Source organism: Fundulus heteroclitus, chromosome 22, assembly GCF_011125445.2.
Source record: "Fundulus heteroclitus isolate FHET01 chromosome 22, MU-UCD_Fhet_4.1, whole genome shotgun sequence".
NCBI lineage: Eukaryota > Metazoa > Chordata > Actinopteri > Cyprinodontiformes > Fundulidae > Fundulus > Fundulus heteroclitus.
The window spans coordinates 28,098,496-28,124,023 of NC_046382.1; the positions used below are offsets into that span (position 1 = coordinate 28,098,496).

Sequence of the window (25,528 nt, forward strand, 5' to 3'; positions counted from 1 at the left end):
TAAGTGCTAGATGAGATGGATTGCATGTAACCTCCTTTCAGCAGCGCTATTTACTGTATGATGAAAAGATTTCTCTCCTTGTATTTTCTAGCGACTTCGTCAGGCTTGACAAGAGGCACTTCCTGTAGCTGGTTTATAGTAATGTTTGACGTAGATTTTAGACAGACAAGACCAGGCCAGAGTTCTCAGTTAAGAAGACATTTTTAGCTGCTTCAAAGTAAATAAGCAACAATTTGATCCACTTTGTTTTAAACCTGTGGCTGTACCAGGTCTTTGCTCTTTAACAGTGTGTCTGCTGGTTCTCCTGCATATGTCATTCAGCTCATTTGTTATTCATTGTTCCCCACACATTTCTCACTCCTTCTGTCCCCTTTCTCTTGCAGTCACTCCTGCGATGTAATGTATATTTTTTTTTTCCGCCCCCACCTTCCACGCAGGCACTTGTGTTTTTGCTCTGCAGCTCTTTTGTCATCGCACAATCTAAGATCTTGTCAAAGCCAGCCGGGGGAGGTGGAACACTGGACCTCATGCTGCTGTTTGATGCCAACACGTGTTGTTGGACTCCTGTGCCAAGTCTCCGCATGGATTTTCACCAGATGCCAAGACATAGCTGTCACAATCAGTTCATGCATTATTAGACTAAATACCGGTTGTCTATGGAAGAGTTGTATTATTGGGTATGCTCCAATGTGCCTCATTAGCTATACCAATTATTCTCAGATTTTCCAATTTGGGAAGGTCTTGTTGTAAAGGTGTTTGCCAGGTTACAGCGTAAAAAAAAATGGAAAGGAATGCAAGAACATCTGCTTAGATTTGAGAAAAACACCTACCATGTTCAGCCCTACCACTATGACTGATAAGAAATGATGTAAATTCCACTTATTTTCTTTTCATGGGTGAGATATAAAGTATTAGGCAGAAAGTTAACATTGTGTCTGACTTCTTGGTGGCAGATACCAAAGCACACTTTCTGGGGTCTAATGGAATCCATGCCTTGTCAGATCAGGACTGTTTTAATAGCAAAAACTGGACCCACACAGTATTCGAGAGGTGGTCATAATGTAAAGCAAGATTGATGTTAGCTTTCTGTGAAAAGACTTGAAGAAGAGTAGCATGCTCACTTATTTTCAGCATGTTTCTATTGAATACAAAATTATGTTTAGGCATAAAGATTATGAACATATTGTATTTATATGGAATGCCCTTTAGGTCGTCCATATGCCAGTTTGGTAAGTGATTAATTATCCATGTTTTTTAATTTTAGGGAATTATTTTTGAGTTTGTTAGCTTGTTATTTCTTCATCTTGATGAGCTGTCCTCCAATTAGGGACATACACTATCTGTGCAGGTGCACAAATTGCAGTTTGATTGGCTAATTTCTGTTTTTAGTAAATTGAAATTGAAACCATTTTATAGTTATTTTCTTTTTCAACTTCTGATTAAACCAGATAGTTTATGGTTGTAAACATTACAAATTCAACACACACAAAAAAAATAAATAAATCCATGTTACCGAAAAGCTAAAACTAAAGTGTAAAGACAGGAGCATTAGGGCAGATTAAAGTAAGTCAAACCCAACTACAGTTGCTTACCATTTTCATCTTTTTACACTAAAACCTTTAAACACACAAGAGATGTGAGAGAGAAAAATTTTCTGGAAGCCTTTCTTTTACATTAAGTCGCAACAGGGTTCAACACAGATATAACTCTGACTGCAGATTGTTAAACCTCTGTTTTTATTCTAAATCATTACCTGTATGTTTTTTATTGTCACTAAATAAATAAAAATGTAATGAAATATGGTACTTTTGATCATAGTTTTATAAAAATCAACTGTTGTCTTACTAGTGTAGGTGGCCCCTGTGACTAAGATTGAAAAGTAAAGTTTTTTAGCAACAGAGCGTGTAGCAGACACAATCAAAGAAGACCAGTACTTTATTGTAGTCTCCACGAATACGCTGTGGCAGCCTCTGTAGAAAATACCTTTATTTCTAGAAGTGGATTACAGCATTTGTTCTTTCACAGATTTTACTGATGTCAGTGCTACCTGGTGGTGCTTATGCATGGTGTCTTCACTGATTGGAAAAAGATGGATTTTCTAGTTTCCATCTGACTGATCAACATCGGGTTGATCGGGTTAAAGTCAGGCGGTTCTGGTCTCCAGACAATTTCTCTGTACATCTCTAATAAATGCTCATGTGTCAAGGAAGCTGAGCTGAAAACATGCAGGCTACAGATTAGTGCACATATAAAGTTTAAATTTCATTTTACAACCAATAACGACCACAGTTATTAAAAGCGGTGTTAGTTATTTTGCATCAGCTGACTCCAGTGCCGTTTTCTCACTGTGTCACACTGAGCTCACAGAAATCACCGTCCGCTTTCTGGCACCTTTAATTAGTTGGCTGAGGGGTTTTGAGGAATAATGGAGCGTCCTTGGGGAATATTGGCCAACCTTGAAGCACTGAAAGGTGGGGGCAAAATAGCCGGGTGTTACTTGAAGAGAAGATAGTGTGTAGGGTTTTGTGATCGGAGGGATCAGTGCCAAATTACTTCAAGGTATCTCTTAGGATACCTCTCAGACATCTTGGTTTCTCTTTCTCACTTTCTCTGTTCATACCTCTAATTCCCTAAATGTGACATTAATTTTTCAAGTTATGATTTTTTGGGGGATGGACAGTTTTTGACCAACTTGTTGGCTTCAAATGTTCTACGAAGAACAGACAAGAGTCTTGATATACAGATGTGCAAAAATGTCTTAAAAGTTATCTGTTATTTGTAGTGGCATATTTGCAGGAAAATCCAACATTTGATCACATTTACTTTAGGAAATTGTTGTTTTTGATAAAATCAATAGTTCCACACTTTTTGTGGCCTCTGATATTACTTTGTGCAGCCCCTTTTTGCCAATAGGACAACACATTTTCTGGATCATTTCACAAGGCTGGAGCATACAAACAGAGGGACTTTGGCCCATTGGTCTTAGAACAAGCTGGATCTTCCAGCTTTCTGGTTTTTCATTTATGCACTCCTCTCTTTATCTCGCGCCACAAGCTTTCTATAGGATTTAGTTCCAGGGATTAAGATGCTATGCAGGAAAGGTTTATTCTGTGTGAAGAAAATCATTTATGTTTGGATTTGGGCAAATGTCTTGAGACGTGATACTTTTAAGGTGACAACAATGACCTATTTTATTCTGTGCTGGAAGAGCTCTATATTTTTCTGTTTCAAATATTTTGCCATTTTGAATATTCCAACATGCCATGCTGTTTATAAAGTTCCAAGGATCTGTGAAAGAGAAACAGCCCACTGCATCATACTTCCTGCACCAAAGTTAACAGCAGGGATGAGTTGGTTTTCCACTATTTCTTTCATTTTTCCCCCCACCAAATTAATTTGGAATGCATGCTGCAAAAAAGAAAGAAAGAAAAATCTTAGTCTCATTTGACCAAAGCATGTAGTTTTAAGTCCCTGTAGCATTTAGCAAATTCCACACTACAGTAATAATGGAAGAAAGAAAAGCCATGCCGAAATACCCAAATACACTCAATATTATTTTTTAGTTCATACCACTGCAAAAAAACAGAAAAAGGCTTTTTACGCATCTTCATCATGACTGCCATTAAATGTGGATGCTGCTGTATGCGGGATTAGATTCCACAAACTTAGTTGTTTAGATATACATCTACCATATATATACAATTAGTCAAAAAGCTAAAGGGAACACTTAAACAACACAATGTAACTCCAAGTCAAACTCACTTCTGTGCAATCAAACTGTCCACTTAAGAAGTAACACTGTATGAGAGCCAATTTCACACCCACACACACACACACACACACACATATATATATATATATATATATATATATATATATATATATATATATATATATATATATATATATATATATATATATATAGATAGATAGATAGATAGATAGATAGATAGATAGATAGATAGATAGATTGATGTACTACCTTACTGTGGCGTTTTTGCTTTTAATAAAGTAGTTCAATGCACCACGACAGTAATACAGCATGTTTGCCAAGGGCATCGAATAGATTTCTCTGCTGCTTTTAATCTGCAGCGCTAGGGAGAATGGCCACAATTTGCCACGGCACTTATCCAGTATGGTCAGATTGTACTTATGTTTTCTCTCTCTCTTTCTCTCTCTCCCTCTCTCTCTGTATGTGTAAGTTTATTTCTCCTTCATGCTGGGTTGATACATTTTCCAGCAGCTTTTAACCTTACATATACTTTACAGACACCGGCCCCCACTGTCAGGAGCGCCGGCACGTAGAACACTTAGGAGCGTTGGGGTGGTAGTACAGAGGTGACACGTTTACTGCCTTGGTCACAAACGCGGCTTAAAAGGCTGGAGCTTTTTAACAACTATCTGATGTAGGCTATCCAGCACGTTGTCGGTGAAATGAACTACAGCGTTAGTGTAGTGTAAAAAAATTAAATAAATTTGAGCGTTTCTGAAATACTTTGATCTTTTCTGTTGTGTCGTTTGTCTGCATCAGCAGGGAAACACTTTCTGCAGAGGGGTGGGGGAGATTAATTACAAGGCCTTACTGTACATAAACCTTTTTATGAATGATTACAAAAGACATGTGCGATCTGTACATTACCCACCCAGTGAGCCAGCCACTCTCCTTTCATGCATTAATCTATGAGGAGAAGCAGCTGTTAATATACAGTCTGCTGCCAAATTACAGAACAAGGACTCAGCCTGCAGAAGTGTTATATAATCACTTTCCATGCTCTACCTCACACGGTCTTTAGCTGTAAAATCAGGTTGTAAACATTATGAGAAATCCTCTCCAACTTAGATCACTGGCTTTTGGGTAATTCATAACACATCAGTGCTCTCAGAACACAAAGCATAAGCCAGTTGTTGTTGTTGGGAAATAAGAACTTCTCCACCTGAGACACCTCAGCCCAGAAAGTTTTTGAAAGTCTCACTGGGTGTTTATCAGGGATGAGTTTCCATGTCATCAGTCAGCAGAGGCAGCTTAGAGGGAACACTGAGATTTCTGCAGCTGCATTTTCTTAGACTAGCGTTATCAGTAATGCTGCAGATTGACTCGGGCGATGTCTGCAGCTTTATATTCACCTGTCCCAATCAAGCATTGTAAAATTGTAAAAATAATTGCAAAGAAATGGTTGTACAGTGTTAATTTATTCTTCCTATTATTTCTACTAAGATCTTATATTTACACTTAACTGTAATGAGTAAAGGGATTGGGAACCTGATAATTTAGAGATGGAAACAACAGGAATGTAATCAGAGATTTTATTAAAGTGCAGAAAAAGCCGACACGGGACCAAGCTGGAGCGTCCTCGGGAATCACTGTGGGGGAAGAGAAACAGTTGACAACTCAGTGCAGACTTGAGAGAGTACCGGATAAAGGGGGCTCTGGGGGGTGTAGGCCCAGGTAAATACCTCTTGTTGCGCTAAACGTTTTTACTGCATCAGGACATTTCTGTGGACAGCTTTTGCCGGGGACATGGTCATTCAAAATGGGGACTGTCCCCAGAAATCAGGGATGTCTGGTCGGCCTAGACAAAAGGTCCGGGATCCAAAAAGCTGTGGAGGTTATAGGAGAATCCCACAAAGGAGAGGCAAAAGACAACAATCGACAAAAAAACGGGCATTAGTCATAATGGTAGACTGACAAGAGTTGCTGGATGGTTTACTCACACAAGGGTTTTCAAAGATCTGGTGTTTTCTCACTGGGAAAGTCAGGAATATGTAGTGCTCCTCCCAGATGCAACAGCTCCCAGAATCAGAGCTGTCGAAGGTATAATCACTCAGACCCGATATCTGAACAGAGCTTTGCAGGAAGGGAGTGATTTCACCGTGACTGCAGGCAGAGATACACAGGCAGGATCATTACACTTAACGTCTTAAACCAATTTAAAATTATTTGTTTGTGCAAACAATATTGCCAATAAAGCTGACTCTGGTTCTAAATGTAAGCCTGTACAATCAAGTATATGTGCATCTCAGTAAATTCGTTTTTTAAATGACAAAATTACACGCGACCGGTGAAAAATGACTTTCATATGCAAAATATTTTATTGTGCTTTTTTTATGACCTTCATTTGTTTTAACTGACTTTTTATTTTATTTTTTAATTTTTTGCTGAAAAGGGACACTGATGGGCTTTAATGAACAGCTTCAAAAGTACAAATATAAATGCATCAAGTTACAGCCAAGGCTGATTTCCATTATTTGTCTCCTTGCCAGATGGTACAGGCTGAATGGCCTAAAATCACTAAAGCAATCACAAAAATCAACAAAAAAGGAAAGCATCAAGATAAAATAAAATTTGGGAGAAGACTGATGACTTGAGTGCCTGTCCACACCCTCCACAAGGGTGAGCTACAAAAGGACGTTGCTAAAGAAGCTGGATGCTCATAGGATTTTTGAATCCAAACATAATTAGTGGAAAATTAAATCACAGATATGGGAGATAATTAGTATATATACTGCTAATTATACTAATTAGTAGATATATAATTAGTATAATTAGTTGAATGGCCGGGCGATATTGACAAAACTTATATCACGATATATTTCTTAATTTTGGTCTATACAATATAGTTAGGGTATTGCTAAAAACTAAATATAAGCCCCAGAAAGACTGCCAAAAATGCCCAAAACAGATGCCTGGTCAAACCTATGACAATTATATTACCTTGTTTATAAAACTCTTCCAATATAACATTTTGGAAATATTTGCTTTAAAAAATATAACACATACAATTACATAAAACCCAGTCTGTGACAAATGCAATAACCATGGACTGTAATGTATATGAAAATATTGAAATGTCATATCACCCTTATTGAATAAAGTAGTATTGCGATATATATTGATATTGACATTATTGTCCACCCCTAGTAGAAAGGGTGGAAAATCTTCAAAAATCAAGTCAACAAAGTGAGAATCCGCCTCTACTGCTTTAAAAGTGGTTGGATGCAGTGAAACAAATGAAGGTGAGTGAAGAGTGCTCAGGGAGTTAAGAAATAGAAATATACTCCAGACAGTGACCTCCTCCACACTCTCACACATTAAGGATCAAAGTTCTACTTTTAATCAAAAGCTCCTTTTTACCAACTGTGGTCTACCCAATAATTGAAATATCTTATTCAGTACTCAGCTGCTATGACTTACGTTACACTACAACAGCACCGGCGACAGATTGCTCACCCTCATCCCAATGTTAAACAGATACATCAGTGCCAATGTGAAGGCTTCCATCTCCACCATGTTTGCAGCGTAATGGCCTGCGGAATGACAGATTGTATGCTATTATCTTATTGGAGAATCAGTGCTGCATCCATGGAAGTGTAAAGAGAGCGCTTAATGATGTGAGGCATTTTTTGCTTTCAGAAGAATGGAAGAGGGCTGCATGTGGTCAGCTGTAAAGGTTTATGTGAGTTGTGACCAGAGCAGCTTGTGTACTTCTATGACAGTACAAAAGTTTTCTTTCTGGACAAGTTTTGGAAAATGTCAATGTTGTAAAAAAAAACAAACAAAAAAAAAAAAACTCACAAAATATGCAAAATAGTCCAAAGACATGCTCTACTTGTTACATTTTTGTGCTTTTAAAAGAAAAAAAGCAACATTAACAGACTGGGACAAAAATAAATGTGAAGGGAAGAAAAATGACAGACAACTTTAATGTCTTTTCTGCTTACTCCTAATTGCATATTTCCCCTGAAGACAAACACTATGGCTGAACAATGAACCTGCCCAAGGGAGGCTCCATAGATTAATTGGACAGATAGAAACCCTCCGACATTAACGTTTATGCATTTGTTTACTCTTTTTCAATGAATAATAATAGACCACCTCCCTCAAAGATCCCCAGTCCCTCATTAGTTTCGCTTTGTAGCTTGTTATGGATTCTGGTATATAAACATTTCACTTTTGTGCTGCCAAAAATTTTTTTCCAAATGCAGTTGCAAATAATTTGTTTTTTAGGTTTCTTTTTCTTTTCTTTTTCTTTGTTTGCACAATTTTTAGGGATGATTTGAACCATCGTGTGCATATACTTCTTGCATAGTGAGCTTTATAGGAGATGAGCTGAACTTTTTTTAGAATTTTTTCAGAGAAAATGTTCAAAATGTAGAAATGTGATATTTAAAAAGATTTTGCTATAATGAAGTTTGGATGATCTTTCTCTGGGAGACTGTCACATAGTCACTGCTTACGACTTTCAAAATGATCGAAAGAAAACACTTATTCGACAATGCAACAGATGGTTACAAGCAACAGCAGACAAAAAGCATTATTCCAGCTACCTAATCTTAATTAGGCATAATTTGGCTTAAATAGCACATTCTTTGCTGAAATACTTTTGTATGTCTTCGCAGTACAATAGCTTCTAATTGACTAGCTTGATAATTTGCAACTATTTAAAATTTCATTGACAAAAGAAAACAAATGTAGTGTCTGTACAGAGCAGAGCAGGTGGCCTGCCTGTGGCCAGTATACAGTAAAATGAAGGTGTTGATGGTAACAATATAACACCAATGAAACAGTTGGTTGTGTAACTTAGGCATATTTTCAGTTGTGACAGGTTGTATCAGATTCACCAGTCACATACATACACATATATCTATCTATCTATCTATCTATCTATCTATCTATCTATCTATCTATCTATCTATCTATCTATCTATCTATCTATATATATATATATATATATATATATATATATATATATATATATATATATACACATTCCCTTTATGGTAAAGCGTTTCATCTTGGATAGTATATATCTGCAAGAGTAGTCATACTCCTTGACTCCTTGAACGTTTTCCACATGATTCCTAGTTATAAAGTATGACATAATTGTGAAAAAGAAGGAAAAAGATGCTGAAAATCTGAAAAGTTTGGTGTGTATTTGTATTAAGCTCATTTTACTCTGATGTCCCTAAATCAATGTGGGAGCAATCAGTTCCCTTCACCTAATTATTATTAATTACCTAAAGTGTAATTTTTATCTCAGGTTAAATCTAACTGGTCTTAGAGTTCTTTAAGGGAAGATTACTGAACAAACATCATAAAAACCAAGAAGTACATGGGAGAGGTCAGGGATAAAGTTGTGGAGAAGCTTAAAACAGCCTTAGGTGATAAAGCCATATTCTAAGCTATGAATATGTTACACAGCATTGTCTAGTCCATCATGCAGAGATGGAAATAGTATGGCCCAACTGCAGATCTACTAAGATGTGACTGTCCACAGAAGCTGATAAGCAAGGCAATTAGAGAAGTTACAGTTAGGGCGGGATAATCTGTTGACAGAACAACTATAAGTTATGGACTCCACAAATCTGCTGTTTATGAAAGGAAGGCATTGTTCAAAGAAAGCAATCTGAAGACTGATTTGCATTCCACTAAAAGTCACGTAAAAGACATAGCAAACATGTAGAAGGTGTTTTGGTTAGATGAGACGACAAATTACACTTTTTGGCCTATATGGGGAAAAAAAGAAAATAAACGTGCATAGGGAAGCTAAAACTGCACATCCACTTGAACACATTATCGTGGTAATGACAGTATCATGCTGTGGGGATGGTTTTCTTTAGCAGGAAGATGAATCTGATTAAAGTTGATGGGAGGATGGATGTGGCTAAATACAGAAAACGCCTGGAGGAAAACCCACAAGAGCTTGTAAACCTGAGATTGGGGCAGAGGTTCACCCTCCTACGGTGCAACAACCCTAAACATACACCCAGATTTTCCATTAAATGGTTTATATCAAAGTATATTTACATGTTTGGATGACCTAGTCAAAGTCAAGAGCTAAATCCAATTGAGAAAGTATGACTTAATTTGAAAATAACTGAACTCTTTCAATCAAATCTGACAAAGAAAATCTAAGAACGGTCTTAAAATTAAATGTTAGATGTACAAAATAGGTTGAGACATGCCCTGGAAGACTTGGCGTTGTTAATAGTGGCAAAACCTGGTTCTACAAATATTCACTCAGTGAAATTGTCATTATTTAGGGTTTTGTTTTGGACTTTTTCTGGACTTTTCTTAATCTGCCTTCACCTCAAATTCATCATCCAATCAGCTCAGTCTCCCTCCAGCAACCGCTCTACTCTTGATCAGCTCCACCTGTTGCCACTAATTGGTCAACTCACCTGTGCACCTGTCTACATATACCTGCTTCAGCCAACTCATCCCTGCCAGGACATCTCTTCCCATTTCATCTCATCTCATCTCATCTCATCTCGTTTGATGTGCTTTGTCTCTACCAGTTCCAGCATTAATCATTACAAAAAAGAGTGAATAATTAAAAGTTTTGCTGATTTAAAAAATGGGGAAGCCATGTATGATTTTTATTCCATTTCACAATTATGTCCAAAAAGTTGATTTTATTCACATAAAATCCTAAATAAATTCCTAATCCTAATAAAATATGTTTAAGTCTCCTGCTTTGAAGCTTTAGAGGCATTATTAGCTAATAGATATAATTAAAATACTTCTAAAATATACTAAAACAAAGAGATGAACTTGTAAAGATTTGTTTTTTTCCCCCTTCTATAGCAGTAGATAACACTTGGCATGCTTTAGCCACAAAGTGGTTTAGGTTGACTTTCATGCGTGAGTGAGGATGTTTGCATCAGTGAGGACACTGATCAAATATGCACTGACTATAACACTAATAGCTTACTGTTGAAAGATATTAAGGTTCACTGCCTGTTCATGTTGCTGATGTTGCCTCCAAGATTATTGAGTTACTCCCATCATCATTTTGCAGCCAACAAAATACTGAGCCCAGTTGTTTGGTTGATAAAAGTAGCGTTCAGCTGTGTAAGCTTGGAGCAGTGCATATAACAGCCTTAGCGGTGCTCTATGTGAATGGTACACAATTAGAAGAGGCTATCTTTGTATTAGACTCACATATTGAGTCAGCATTAATACTCAAGACATACTTAATGAGAGGTTGAACCCTAATTTTCTGTGCTGGTTTATTGGCGCTGTTTTTAAATGAGAGCACTTCCCACTTTCTAGTCTGACAAAGCATTCAATTTCAAAGGAGCTGGGGAATATGACATAATTCTCTTTTCGCATTTTTAAGGGAACATATGTTTGGTGTGTAAATCATTTGGTGATGTTAAATACTCCAGCAGCTTTGAAACATTTTATTTTTTAACTAGTCCGCTGTGCTGTGGTGGCTGCTGTCGTGTTAAGAACAGAGGAAATTAGTAAAAGCGATGCCACTTATGCACAAGCTGATGTGCAACACACTCAGTCTGCTCCTATTTGAAGTATTAAAGTTTAGGTTTTGAACAGCATTTATTTTGTTTTCGGTAACTTTTACCTTTTATCAATATTTTGCTGTCAAGCTTGTAAGATTTTTAAACACTTCTTAGCAGCGAAAAGGCTGAGCTTGTAAAAAAAAAAACAGTATTGGCAGTATAAAAGCACCTGGAAACATAAACAATAAAGCGACTCAACAAAAAGAGTAGGGAAAGATATTTTTTTTGCATTTTATTGCAAGACTATATAGCAGTGGGGGAGGACATGCTGAACGTATATGCAGATGTCTCACCAACCATCTTTAAAACTGGATGAAAAACTATTGGAACCAATGTTACAACTTTTATGTCCCGCAGCTTTACCACCTTCACGTTTACAGATTTAATAATGGTTATGATAATTTATCTGTTTGCAGAGAAGCCAATAAAAAGATACACAGTCTACTCTAATTTGTCAAGTATTATTTTTCTTTGGCTTAAAAGTTAGTAATTAGTCATAGTTTTCTGTCTGACTTCTGGTATAAACAGATTTGTTTTCCTATTACACACACAGATCGATACAACACTGAAAAAAACTTTACTGTTAATAACAAATTTATAGTATTAGCTTGTGTTTGTTTCCAAATCCACCACAATTTTTGACCTCATTAGCAAAGGTAGAGAGGGGAGAATATGCAGGTTGAAGCGATGATTGATGGACAGTTGAGGATACTTTGTGCAACAACTGACAGCCAATGACTCTGACAGGAGGCGTTGCCATCAGCAATGTTTGCTCATATTTAGACTTAATAAGTTATTGACTGGCACGCCATGAAAATACAGGACATTAGTTGGATTTCAGTAGAGAAATAAAAAAAGGCAACATTTTCTTGCAGTCTTTATGAAGCAGTGTAACTATTAAACTCTTCATCATCCAGGACTATCAGGCATTTATAAGTTAGTCTTATAAATGTGAAACCTAATGGCTGTATGTCCTCCTGTACAGCAAATTACAAAGTATTTGCACTAAAGCTTTGTTGTAACTATAGTACACAGCTTATATAGGTCTACATAATAATATTAAAAATACAGATGCACCGAGTAATCTTTTATCACGTCTTTCCTTAAAGACCCATAAAATAGGATTTTTTTTCCTCTAAATGCTGCAGCATGTAAAAACATATTTCTGATAGCTTTGTTTTGAATCACTAAGTAAATGTCCCAGAGATCAGGACAGAAAGAACATAAAGTTAAAAGTTAAAATAACAACAAATAATGCAACATTGGAGAAAGATAGGATAATTCAGCAGAGTGAGAAAAATACATCTTGGTGTCCTCCAGCAGCCTAAGCCTTTAGCAGCATAACAACAGAGATAGCTCAGGATAATTTAAGGTTTTGAGCTGTATTTTGTGGACTTCCAGATAATAAAGAGTTACAATAGTCCAGCCTTGAAGTAACAAATGCATGGACTAGTTTTTCAGCATCACTCCTGGACAGAATATTTCTAATATTGGCAATATTCCAGAGGTTAAAAAAAGGAAACCCTGGAAACCTGTTTAATATGGGATTTAAACGACACGTCTTGGTCAAAAATAACACCAAGATTTATTTCTTTATTACCAGAGACCAATTTAATCCCATCCAGATTAGGTGATCGATCGATCGATCACCTAATCTGGATAGCAAGAGTTCTTGACTTCTTTTTGGCAAGAAGTCAAGCATTTTAGAGAGACATCATTTATTCAGTGGTGCAGCTTGAAACAAGAAAATGTCTCTGCAGTTTATTATCATACTTTTTTTCCTTGGGTTGAACTGTTACTAGACAGATTGCATTCATCTTCTTTGTGCCATGATTTATCACTTTCTTCTGCTTTTTTGTTTCACTTTTTTTTGTTTTTTTAGTTAAGAGAAGTTTTCTTCTCCTTCTGTGGTTTGGTGTATGGACATGGTCACTGATGACTTCTGATAGCCTATAATAGCCACAATGGCTGAGCTTATACGCACAGTTTTCCCCTTCCTGCAGACGAAAAAGGCAAAGGGAAATCTTTTATTTGCATATAGGCATCAGTAGAATGAGGTCAAGTTAGAGCTTCGATGCTGATCATCTAAATTTAACATAATCAGCCTGAAACAAAGTCACTAGCACATTAGTATCAGCAGTGCCTCTTTAGTTTATTAGATATCTTGAACCGGATTTAATAGACATTTCTCTAGATTTAATCTATCTTTTTTATTTTTTTTGCCATTCCTATGATTTAAATGTTATTTCAGGACAAGCCTCATAATGTGGACCTTTGTGAGGTTGCTGCAGAAGGATTTAAAACTGAATGACATACTTTCAGCTTAGCAAGAAGAGATCCCAACTCATTAAGAGGCTACAGTAACTTTGCTTTGGCTAGTATTTAAATAAGCTTCCCTCAGCAGCTTGCTTTTTTTGGTATTCATCTCCTGCCCGCTGGAGGGTTTCTAATGAATTTTCTTCTGCTCTCATTAATGTGACTTTTCAGCCTTGCTAATAGCAGGAGCAAGACGCTTGTTTGATCGGTCAGCTGGTCAGGTAATTTGGTCAACGCTTTCTACAGAAATTAACATATATTTGATGGATTTCCATTAATTTAGGCAGTGGCTGTGTTTTTTTTTTTTTTTTTTTTTTTTCTTCGGATGGGCAGCATGGCTCTCTGCCAAAAGTGGTATGCCCTGAGGGTTTCTATTAGCATAAAATAAGTTATTTCATTTGCACCCTAAACAAGTGTCCTTGCATTCTACTGCATGTCAAGTCAATGGGGAATAAAAAAAAAAAACCTGTTCTTCTACACTGTGTAAGCATCCTAAGGAAATATGGTCCTTTTCCGTTACTGGCAAATAATGGTTAGGTTGGTGTCTGAGCCGCAGTTTTCAATTGGGTATTAAGCTAAAGTGCTGTTTCCCTTGACATCCCTGGGCCTGTCCGATCGGGTGTCCCCCCCACTCCTTGCGCTTTCTGTTTACCTGGCTGCTGGGGATTGCCCATGCCTGCCCTACAGATTTGGGGTGCTAAGGGCTGTTTCTCCTCCCCTGTGTTGGGTGGTTCTGCTGCAGGGGGCTTGTGCTGGTGCCAGGGTGGCTGGCTTGTGGGCTTGACATGGGCTAAGGGATGTAGCGACAAGGTTGAGTAGGGGTATTTTCTGTACTATATACATCTCTCCCTGCACCTCTCTGATCTGGGGGCTGCCTTCGTGTCTGGCGTATGGCTACTCTGTGGGGGTGCCTAGTGTCTGCCTCCCCAGGGCTGCTGCAGCCTTCAGGAAACTAGGCTACCCACCCTTTGCTGTTCTTGAGCACTGAGTGCTACTACTACTACTACTACTACTCTTCTCAGCATTGTAGCATCTTTGCAATTCTAATTGACAAACTAACAAATACATACATAGTCACGCACACACCCACAGATAATCCAAAATGTTGAGCAACATACAAAGACATGTTTATTTTTTTTAATAATGCAATCTGTCTATATTGAAAACGTAAACAAAGAAAAGAAAAATGGGCTGATTCACTGTTTTCAGGGGATGTGTCACATTGGATTATTCCTATTTTAAAATCCAAAATACTTGTTTAGTTGGGTCATCTATAAAGTTCCTCATGTCAAGCACGAGGTTGGATTTCGCAGTCTATTGGTAAGCCAATCTAGTTGGAAGACTTGCATCCTACAATCTGATTTTACTTTTTCGTACGTGTAATTAAAAAAAACTTGTACATAAGCTCAAACAATAAACCACTACCATATGTTTTGTATTTAGATTTGTAGTCTAGGCGTCTGTCTTTTTTGTCTTGACTCCTCCACTCTCTTTTCCCTTTGCTGTGGTTTGACGGAGTTTATACACCCCAGTGCACCCACCGCAGCTGAGGATAAGCTGAGAAGACACTGAGCTGTATGTAAATCAATTTGGAGTGCAGCTGTATGTGGAAATAGAATTAGGCTTCTTTAGCCACACCTCTTCAGATAGTCCTCTCCTCTTGATCTCACTCCCTTCCACAAGGGAAGACATTTTATTTTAAAATAACGTATGCTAACATAAGTAGCAGCAGCCATAGGAAGGCTCTGGGTTAGGCTTGTGGGGGAAGAAGGGCTTAAATGAAATCACTGAAGTTAACAGTCTTCAAAGGAAGCAGAGAGGAGTCATATTCCTCTCAAATGGTTTCATGCTCAAAGAGATTCATGTAATGGTGAATTATTACACGGGGTGCAGCACCACAGATATGTAAATATGCCTCTGCACCTTAAATGTGCACTGAACATTGTACACTCAAAATGCCGGAGAGAAAGAGAGAGAGAGAGAGAGAGTGATGTGAGGCACGCTGATGCATCTAAGCAGCAGGCTTCAATTATTATGCTGTTGTAGCGAATCAGTGTCTGCAAGATTCGATGTGTTCTTCAAATTGGACTCATAAAAGCATGGGTTTCGTTCAGTTCTTGCTGCCTTAATTCTGGATATGGCAGCAAGTCAGACCTGTCAGTTTGTTTTACGCAGAAGAGATAGGAAAAATGGTTCCCTTTGCTCTGTGTTAATCAGTTTTCTGCTATCATGAGGTTATATACTGTGCACTTTAAGTTAGCAATAGGTAGCCCTAGTATTAACAGCCAGAAAGGGAAGTATAACATATGTGTGTTTTATATTTTACCACTAAAGTGAGGACTTTGATGTAAAGTGAGGATGTTAGGATTAGACGACGGTGTTAATTAGGTTTAGGTTAGAATTAAGTATGTGGTAATGGTTTGGTTTAGGGCTAGGGATTGGGTTAAGCCATAGGAAAAGTTGAAAATGCATAAAAGTCAAGGCAAGGTCCTCAGTAAGTATTTAAAACAAGGATGTGTGTATGTGTGTGTGTGTGTGTGTGTGTGTGTGTGTGTGTGTGTGTGTGTGTGTGTGTGTGTGTGTGTGTGTGTGTGTGTGTGTGTGTGTGTAAAAAAGAGAAATTTGAGATCTCAAGATAAAGGGTTTTACAGCAACCATTTCAGCCGCATAATAAATGTCCCTGCACAGAATGTGTGGGTGAGTTATCTGCTTTCAAATAGTTAATCATACATAAATCTATAGTCAAACAAGATAAGCAAGAGCTGCTTACTGGCCGCCATTAAAGTTTTGCGAAATAATCAATATTACATGTGGTAAATTAATTTCCAGAGAAGGTAAATTAGCTCTTAGGAGCTATTTGTGAGGTGTGGAATTAAAGAGATGGGAGATTATTTTTTTAGGCAAATAATAGTATTTTCTGCCTCCCAAAGGAAGCTGCTAATGAGCCCGTCATTTATCACAATTAACCTGGGCCGCTAATGGTGCACTGGTAATTAGATGTGAGACTATGCTTAATGAACATTATGCGCATTCAGAGGCAATGAGTCCTGTTGATAAATACACACGATTATATAAATGTATTTTCATAAGGATTGTTTACAATTCTTTATGCATGACTCACTTGCAGCTTTTTTGTTTCCATGCATCGCAAAAGTTTGAATACCTTGTGAATATTATAAAATTATGACACTGTAACTAGAAACTTCATTGTATATTATTAGGCTTTTATACAATATACCTGTATAAAATAGTGTATTAATAGTATTTATCCAATGTGGCATGCATTATGTTAAAGAAATAATATAATACTTTACAATAACTAGAAACGTTTGTCCATTTAAATGTAAAAAGCCAAATAACGTAATAACTTGCTAATAATATAATACAGTTTTTGAGCTTTTAACATATAATTTTACCAGTAGTGTAACACAATTTGGTCACATGACCACTGTCCTTTTCCTAAACTCTAACAGATCACTAAGTGATCTGTTAGAGTTAGGTAGTTAGATCACTAAGTGATCTAACTACTAATTTCATCCAGTTAATTAAATATTTAGGAAAGGATTAATTTACAAACCTAAGATGATAAACTGTACTGTAAAGAAAAAGATTTAGCACAAAAAAATAATCTGAAGTTAGCTCTTACTGCCATAACTAAGGATTATGTACCATCAATGACTGACGATTTTGCCATAGATAATAACTATTTCTAATGAGTAAAGTGCACACAGACTGCAATAAATATACAGTGTTTGCTTGTATGTAGTAATTACATTTTCAATGGATTTCTTTCATGCTATGCCAATAACATGGTAAAAAGGTTTAGAGGAAAAATGTTCAAAACCTTTGCTACGTAATTAGTGATGTGTTGCAACATTGGCCTTATTACATTTAAATTGTCCCAATTGTGATGTTACTAACCGCTATTACACCATTTGCTGCTACACACTGCTTTTTAGTGCTTTCAGTAATTTAGGAGCCAATCAGAATCACCGGGCGGGATTTTCGTAGACGTAAAGTATCAGAGATGATGGTTTATCCAATCATATGCCAGGGATTTTAATAAGGCCCCTCCTTCTGAAATAGATATCCAATAGAGCAATCCCAGATGGATCCATCTAGTGAGAGTCAGGTTATGCTTTCAGAACAGAAGTCACCTAAATGTCAAATAAAGTCCAACTGTGTGGATCTTATGCTCAGTATTAGTGCAGCTGTTCTGTAAAGCCTCCAGAGTTGTATCAGAGAACAAGTAGCATCATTAAGACTTTGGAACAAAGTTGTGAAGAAATTAAAAGCAGAATTAAGTTGAAATATTTCAAGTTCTCCATCTCCCAGGAAACTGTTCAATCCATCATCTGATAATTTAAAGAGTATGGCACAACTGCAAGTCTACTAAGAAATGTCCGTCCACCTAAACAGGCAGGCTGGGCAAAGAGAGAATTAATCAGAGAAACAAAGAAGCTAATGGTAACTCTGGAAGAGCTGCAGACTTTGACGTTATTAAGAGTATATTAATTTTGTCAGGAGCAGGAGCTCAATATTAGGAAATATTAACTCTCTTTTAAACCACTTCCATACCTAAAAGATTCATTAATTGCCAATGGGCAAAAATTTGGAAATATTTTATAGTGTCTTGATTTAAGAATCTGTTTAATGATTATTATTTTTATCTTCAGCCCATTTGGCTAATTTAAAGTGTTGCATCTTGTGACGAGTCTACTGCAGAAAATGAAACAACTTACCACGGTCTTTATTCAGCTATCAAAACGACACCAATGAGGGATTTTGTTAAAAAAGGCATTTAGAGATGAATATGCTACGTTAAAAAGAAATGCCATCTTTAAAGCAAAGCCAACACAAATGCAGTGAATCGAATGAAAAGGTCACCCTGATCTGGTGGCCCTCGCTCTGAATGTGTAAACGGCTGCTCAATATAAAAACAGTTCTTTGAAAACTCCCATTTTAATTTAGAACATGACCTTGATCAGCTGAATAGCTTAATGAAAAACGTGAACCTGCATTTGTGCCCGAGGGTCAGTTTGAAAATGCATTGTAATTATTATAGAGAAGTGACATTAACGTGTGTGTAAATAGAAATAACTATATCAGCTGCATTTGGCCAATCAACAGTCATAAAGGCAGAACCTTATGTGTTGGCATAATAGTTTGTTTGGTGCCGTGGTAAAGATGAGTAATACAACTTATAGAAATGCATCTATAATTAGAAAAATTCTGAAAAATCCTTCATTTAATTTGAATACATACATTTTGCCACAAGGTCTACTTTTCAGAAATAGAGATTTTTCACAAATAAAAAATTGGTACTCATTTAAAATAAATCTAACTGAAGCATTTAGGTGAATGTATTCTCTTTTTTTCCTGTAAGTTAATCAGCATTTACGAGAATGTATGATCAGTAATGACTTTCCGTTTCGCTGTGGCATCAACACGTCGTGACACTGAAGTCTGTTTCTATGAGGCAATCATCACCACGCTGTATGAGAACCCATATTTGTATTGTCACCATGTAAGAGGAGTGGAAAGACAAGGGAGGTAAAGAAATATCCAAAGTTCAATGTCACAGAACTGCAGGAAAGGATGTCATCTCAGGGTACAATGTTTCCATAACAACCCCTAGACTATCTACATACCAAGCAGCTGTTTGTGCAGGACTGCCAGAAAAAAGCTTACCATCACAGATGTAAACATGGGAATTTTGGTAAACTCCACTTGGTCCGCTTCTAAAAGTGGCGTCATTTAAAAGGGTTACTTCTAAATATTAAGTAGGAGACATAGCATGCAAAATCCACTTTTTTAGCCCTTAAACACATTTCCTATGTAGTGGGAGTCTCTAGGAGTGCAGAAAATTTGATTGGAATCTGTCCAGGTGCTGCGTAGATATCTTTATATTTTGTTTGGGTCACATTTTTCAAGCCGGTTAGTTTTCTTCGTTCTATATAATGTTTTTTTTTTAACAATTAGATCACAGAATTTGCTGTGAAACTGCTAAACGAGGTCATGGACGGCTTAAAGAGTTCTCAAATCCGCCATCTTTATTTCTTAGAGCAATTTTGTAGTCGAAGCTGAAGGAAGAAGAAGCTACAAGTAGATGAGTCAAAATGTTTGGTTGTTCATTACACCGTTCTCCCGGCATACTGCAAAATTAGCTGAACAGTGTGGAGTGGAATGCTCTGCAACGAGGAGGGAGGCGGGGAGTGAAGTGTCTCTTTTACATTTGAAGAGACAACACCAAAACGAGTTGCTCTCTATAAATGGAGAATGAAGGGGTAAATTAATGAGGAATTCTGACCAGAGCCTTGCAGTTCCACTTTATATAGACCACAACTAAATGACTTCAATGTTAAAATGAAGAACTGAAATGCATATGTCCCCCTTAAATAAAAAACAAAACAAAAATAAAATAAAGAAAAAAAACTCATGGACTCCACTTTTAACAGAAAATGGGTCATCATTTGGTATTTCTGTAGGATAACATTCAATATTTTAGCAATTCAGCATAGGAGCAATTTCCCAGACACAAAATCAACCTTTTTCTATGACCAACCACAGTCTTCAGACCGAAATCCTATAGAAAACGTATTGGCTGTCTCAAGAGATGAGCCGGGAATATAAATGATCTTGAAAGATATTGAAAAGATGGATGTTTCAAAGATCCCTCTCTCTGTTTACACATACCTTGTGAAATGTTATAGGAGAAGACGAAGTGCTGCATCTGAAGTACAGACAGTTGTGCCACAAGGGACTTTCTTTCTTCCATTTTTTAAAATGGCATGGTCCAGTGCATGAATGTAATTAAAGGTTGGGTTTTTCTATAGTCTTCAGTGTGAGATTATGTTATTGCAATAAAAGCTTAAATAATTTGAAAGGCTTTTTACGCACCTTTGGAAGGGATGCCACCAAAGGTTTCCATAGCAAAAGGCAGACAATGGTATTTTGTAATACAGCTTGAATAACTGAGGATAAATTATGCCGTAGTTCATACCTAGATTAGCAATACAAAAAAATAGGCTGATGTTTATACTGTCACACCCTGCGACACTTCAAGAATCATTTCATGATCTTTTTTAAAGATTATAGCTGTGGTATCAGCTCACAGTTTGAAGCTGAAACTAGCGTTTCCTCACATGGAATAAGAAAAATGGACGAGCTTAGATAATTCATGAAATTCTGATGACGGTAGTTCCATCATAGAGTCCACCACCTGTCTCTAGTAAAAGAAAAAAAAATTAAAGCTATGACTCAGAGAGAGTTAATGCAAGTTGTCTACTGAGAACATGGGCAATTTTCAGGCCTTTATCCACAACATATGATCAGTCTAAATTAGAAGAGATTGGCTGCATGTTTCTCCTGATGAAGATGGATATGGAGGCGGGCAGTTACGCGGAAAATAATTAGAAATTGAGATAGTATGAAGAATATTCATCTCCTAATTGAATTGAAAGCATTAAAAAAATAAAACATCACTGAATTGAAGTCCAGATGACTCAGGATTTTTATCTTTGCTCATCTCTCACACATGCTGAAAGCACAAAGAAAACCGTGTCCCTTTTTAAAAGATTTGTACTGGTCTACCAACTGCGAGTTAATAACTTGTAAAGAAAAAGTGGGACGGAGGGGAACATTAGAGCAATGTTAAATGGAAAACGTAAACATCTGATCCCCAGCGACATAAAACCCACAGTTCCACACCGCAGAGCTAAAATACAGGCAGAGAGGAAACTCTTTACATACAAACCCACTGTAGACATCCGTGGCCCCATAAACCCTGTGTAGCCTTGCCAAGGAGTTGATTACAGGGAGATCCCATCGTGTAAATCCTGCAGCGTCTCTACGGCCTGTAGTCTGTCACGATGGACTGTGCTGCCCTAAGCTGGCTTTCCCAACACAAGCATTTGCTTGGAATTAACCAAAGTGACACAAATCCCATCTTTACCACTAATAGAGGTCTTTGGTTTAGCCTTTTTTTAGGCTAAATATCTACGTGTAATTGCCGTAAAGGCCCTGCTTATTTTTTTGCAGCACTGGGTTATTTTAAAATGTTGGTCTATTTGAACACATGCTTACGCTCTGAGGTGTCATGCATTTTTAATGAGATATACAGTGCCCTGCTCTTCAAAGTGATTACTGGCCGCTTGGTTTATCAGATTTGGTTTAGAGGTTGATAATGATGCGTTAAGGCCCATTAAGGCCATAATAAGTATTTAATGAAGTTAAACGTGATATTGCTTGGAACACAGATGACTGATCCTATTCTGAACAACATGTGAAACAAACTGAGCTTTAAATATACAGGGAAGATATTAACTGGTCTGGATGTCCAAAAAAAGTGATTTGTTGGAATAATCCTGTTTCAGCTAATGCTGTTTTTGGGACACTGAAGCTGTTTTGGATGAAACAGATTTGAGGGATATCTGTGATTCCCTCTGCATACCAAGCTCCTAAATCCTCTGCTCCTCTGTCTTGTGAGTTCTGCTTAGCACTCAACGGACAAACCAGAACTCACTGTGTAATTTCCCTCGGAAATACCCGTTCAGTTAAGTTTTTGTTGAGCATCCTTAAATGTTCAGTTTGTAGGTTTTTCACCCTTCTTGTGTTTTTTGGAAATAATACACATGTCCTGAGATCATCATGCCTGATGTCACTGTGATTATGCAGCTGCAAAACGGTGGGTGTTCCTCCAACCCCGTTGCAAAAGCTTAGGGTGGGGCTCTCTATGTCCATCTGTTCATGCCCTTCGGAGAGGAAAAAAAATACATAAACATGGTTTTACAGTATGTCCACAGACACGCACATGAACAGGATTATTGCTGCAGCCGACGTTGAGCTCTCATTGAAGGCCAGAGAATTTAAGGATACCAAGAAAATACTGAAATTTAACTATTTTGTCCTAAAGATGCTTAAAGGGCATATCTCATTATTTTTTACAACTTTACAGTTGCGTTCAGATTTGTAGGTCACCATTGTTACATTGATTGCCATGACTGAAAGCATGAAAAGAGAAACACAAGGCAGCTATGAATGAGCTGAAGAGTCATGATGAAGTATGAAAATCTGCGTTCAGGTATCATATCAGAATCTTCTCCCGGGATTAAAGTAGCAAAAGCAAGGTCTGTAGCTTGAGTTTTACAAAAACATTGACTTTCTCTCTATAAAATGAAGATTTACCTATCCATTTATAAAGTTAGAAGGAAGTTAGGAGAAATGTCTGGTAGCTTGGAGACCTAACAAACCGCCACCCTAAAGAGATGTTTAAAAGTTCTCTGTTACTAATCCAGCCTGTGTGTTCCTCACCACAGTATCAAAGGACCATTTGTGGGAAAAAAATGAACAGGATAAAAAGTCTGGACTTACACTATAATTCTTGATCCAAGGCTGAGCTTCTCTGAGCTCTCTCACGTTCCCTGCTTTGCTGCAATAGTACTTATTGTATCCTTTTTCTGTGTCACTGAGAAGGGATTACATATCCATTAGACATATTCCCATTAAAAACGTTGTTTTCTTTTTTGTGAAGAAAGCAGTTCTGTGATTATTGTGAGATATTTCAAGACAATGACATTATGGAAGCTACATCTCCATTCAAATGTGATTGTACCTTACTGTCTGAGTGGGTGCGACTGAAAAAAAGCCTCTTTTGTTGTGTCAGAAAATTGGGTTTTAAAATTACTACTGCAAATTAAAAACCAACGGAAAAAGCAAATTGGCATTTATTTATGTTTCACACGTTCACGATTTTAGAGCTTCTGGCTTTAAAATGCTCTTTTATCAGTAAAAGGATTTTCTGAATAGAAATTAAAAAGGCAAAGCTGGTAATCTTAGCTTGAAATTCTCGAGTGTTTGATGTGTGCTCTCTTTCTCTTCCCTTCTCCTCTCAGGGGTCTTTTTGCGAGCCACTACACTGAGACGCATTACAGGGAGGATGGAAGTGCAGTCACCGGTACCCACAACTCCACGGTACGCTGAAACTCCAGGGCTTGTGGTCATATCAAGTTGACGTGGTGAAGTGCTCTGAAGAGACGTTGTATAAAAATGTTCAAGAAGACAGATTCCTTCTGGCTTCGAGTGGATCTAACACGTGTGGTAGGAAATCCCCCACCCCCTCAGCTGGTGCAAACTGGACATGGTGTGGATATCGTGTGGCCTATTTGATGATAAGCTTTGTTTCATGCTTGTTGTTTTTCAGCCAGCATCGCCATCAGGATTTGTAATAAAATCCCCTTTTAGCTCAGATTGCCAGTCTTCTTCTGCTCGTTTGAGCTTTTATTTTATTTATTTTTTCCTTTTGTGGGGGGCTGGGTATGAATAAAAGATTGTTCTTCATTTTGAATTGATGGTACATGTCAAGTTTACTCACTGAGGTGCTTGGCTGATTGAAATCAGCACACATAAAGAAGTCAGACTATTGTTCTCCAGTGATACTTCACCTTACTTGACTCCCGATTGCTATTATTAATACCTTTCAACAGGGGAGAAACAGTTGTTCGGCATTGCAGAAACCCGTGATTTATGGCATTCAAAAGTTCTGCTTTGTAACATCGTTTGTCTGTTGGCCTTTTGTATCTCAGTTGGAGTGAAATCACAGTGTTTAAGAGAACAGCTGTGAGGACATTTTAACAGGTCGCTCACAGCTTGGAGCAGAAGTTTTGGAGCTTAGCTGTGAATGTCGTCCACACAGTCCCCCCCACACACACACACACACACACACAGCCTCCCTCTCCCTCTCCCACAGTTCATTTTGAATTGATGGATGTTGCAAGCCTCTGACAGGCTGTAATGTCTTAAATAAGCCTCATTAAAACATAAACGTTCAGTATCCGTCTTGGGCCAAGTCACCGGTTTGTCACATATAGATTTTAGGATTCAGTAACACAACCTAATTTGTATCAACCACCAAAAACACGTGAAATAAATTCACCTCTTAAAGCTGGAAAGAGATGTGAAAATGCCCCCCCCCCCCTTCCCATTGCAGCCTTCCATTCTTAAAGCTGCTCCTCACACTTGAGTGTTGACATATGAGTGTGTATCAAAGATGTGCTGAAAATAATTCACTAATGATGCGATTCATACCGTGTAGCTTCGGACACGTTTGCCCATCACATCCTGCTCCGTGCTCGGACTTTTTTTGAGCTTCATCCTCAATTGATCCGATGTAAGAAAGAACTGTAATTGCCCCCCCCCCAAAAACCTCCTGCTCTAACTTCAAAAAGGTTGAGCCAAGATGAGGGTCAGAGGTCTCGTTTCCTTTTTTGCACCTCTTGAAAAACAATCCGCCTGATGTTTTCCTTTGTGAGAGCCGAGGTAAACTGGGTCAAGCCAAGCAGAGCCTTTGTGGCTGCAATATTTTCATACTAATGGGTGTCATTACAGCAGCACCTGAATCACTAACCTCCACTTAGCTTTTCTAACAGTAGTGTGTCGTCTGAAGTTCGGCATTGTAGATGGCAATATGAGACCATACCTCCTAGCGGGAGTTAAAGGGATAGTTCAGAACTTCTAATTGGAGGTTATGTTAAAGTGGTTAAAAGCGGTTAGTAAATTACTTGCTGTAAATAACTTTCCTGATGTCTACATTTAGAATAAATACAGATTAGGTGGTCCCTGAGGATGACGCTAACAGCTACTCCTGGAAAGTTCAAAACCAAAGTGGACTTCTACAAACTTAAAAAAAAATCTCAAAAATGTTTTTTATTCATCTTTCACACTTTCATTATGTTTGCACCGGACAGTTAATTAAGTAAAGTAGAGCTAGTAGGTGGTTTCGCCACTAAGGATCTTTCTTTATTAAACAACCTGAGTAACAGTTACCTGTTAGAAAAGCAAGACAATGTAATAAAAAAAATATCTATAAATATATTTTAATTCTGATTTAGCTTTTTACGTAGTTTAATTTTTA

The 25,528-nt window shown here is 37.5% G+C and overlaps 1 protein-coding gene across 3 annotated transcripts in view; it reads left to right on the forward strand.

Annotated features, from left to right (window-relative positions):
- Positions 1 to 25,528, forward strand: part of adam12 (ADAM metallopeptidase domain 12) — a 133,708-nt gene that overhangs the window by 39,794 nt on the left and 68,386 nt on the right. For all 3 annotated transcript variants that reach the window (XM_036126437.1, XM_036126436.1, XM_036126438.1), the window contains one exon: positions 23,511 to 23,589. In XM_036126437.1, coding sequence (XP_035982330.1) covers positions 23,511 to 23,589 — 79 coding nt within the window. The remainder of the gene's footprint in view (positions 1 to 23,510; positions 23,590 to 25,528) is intronic.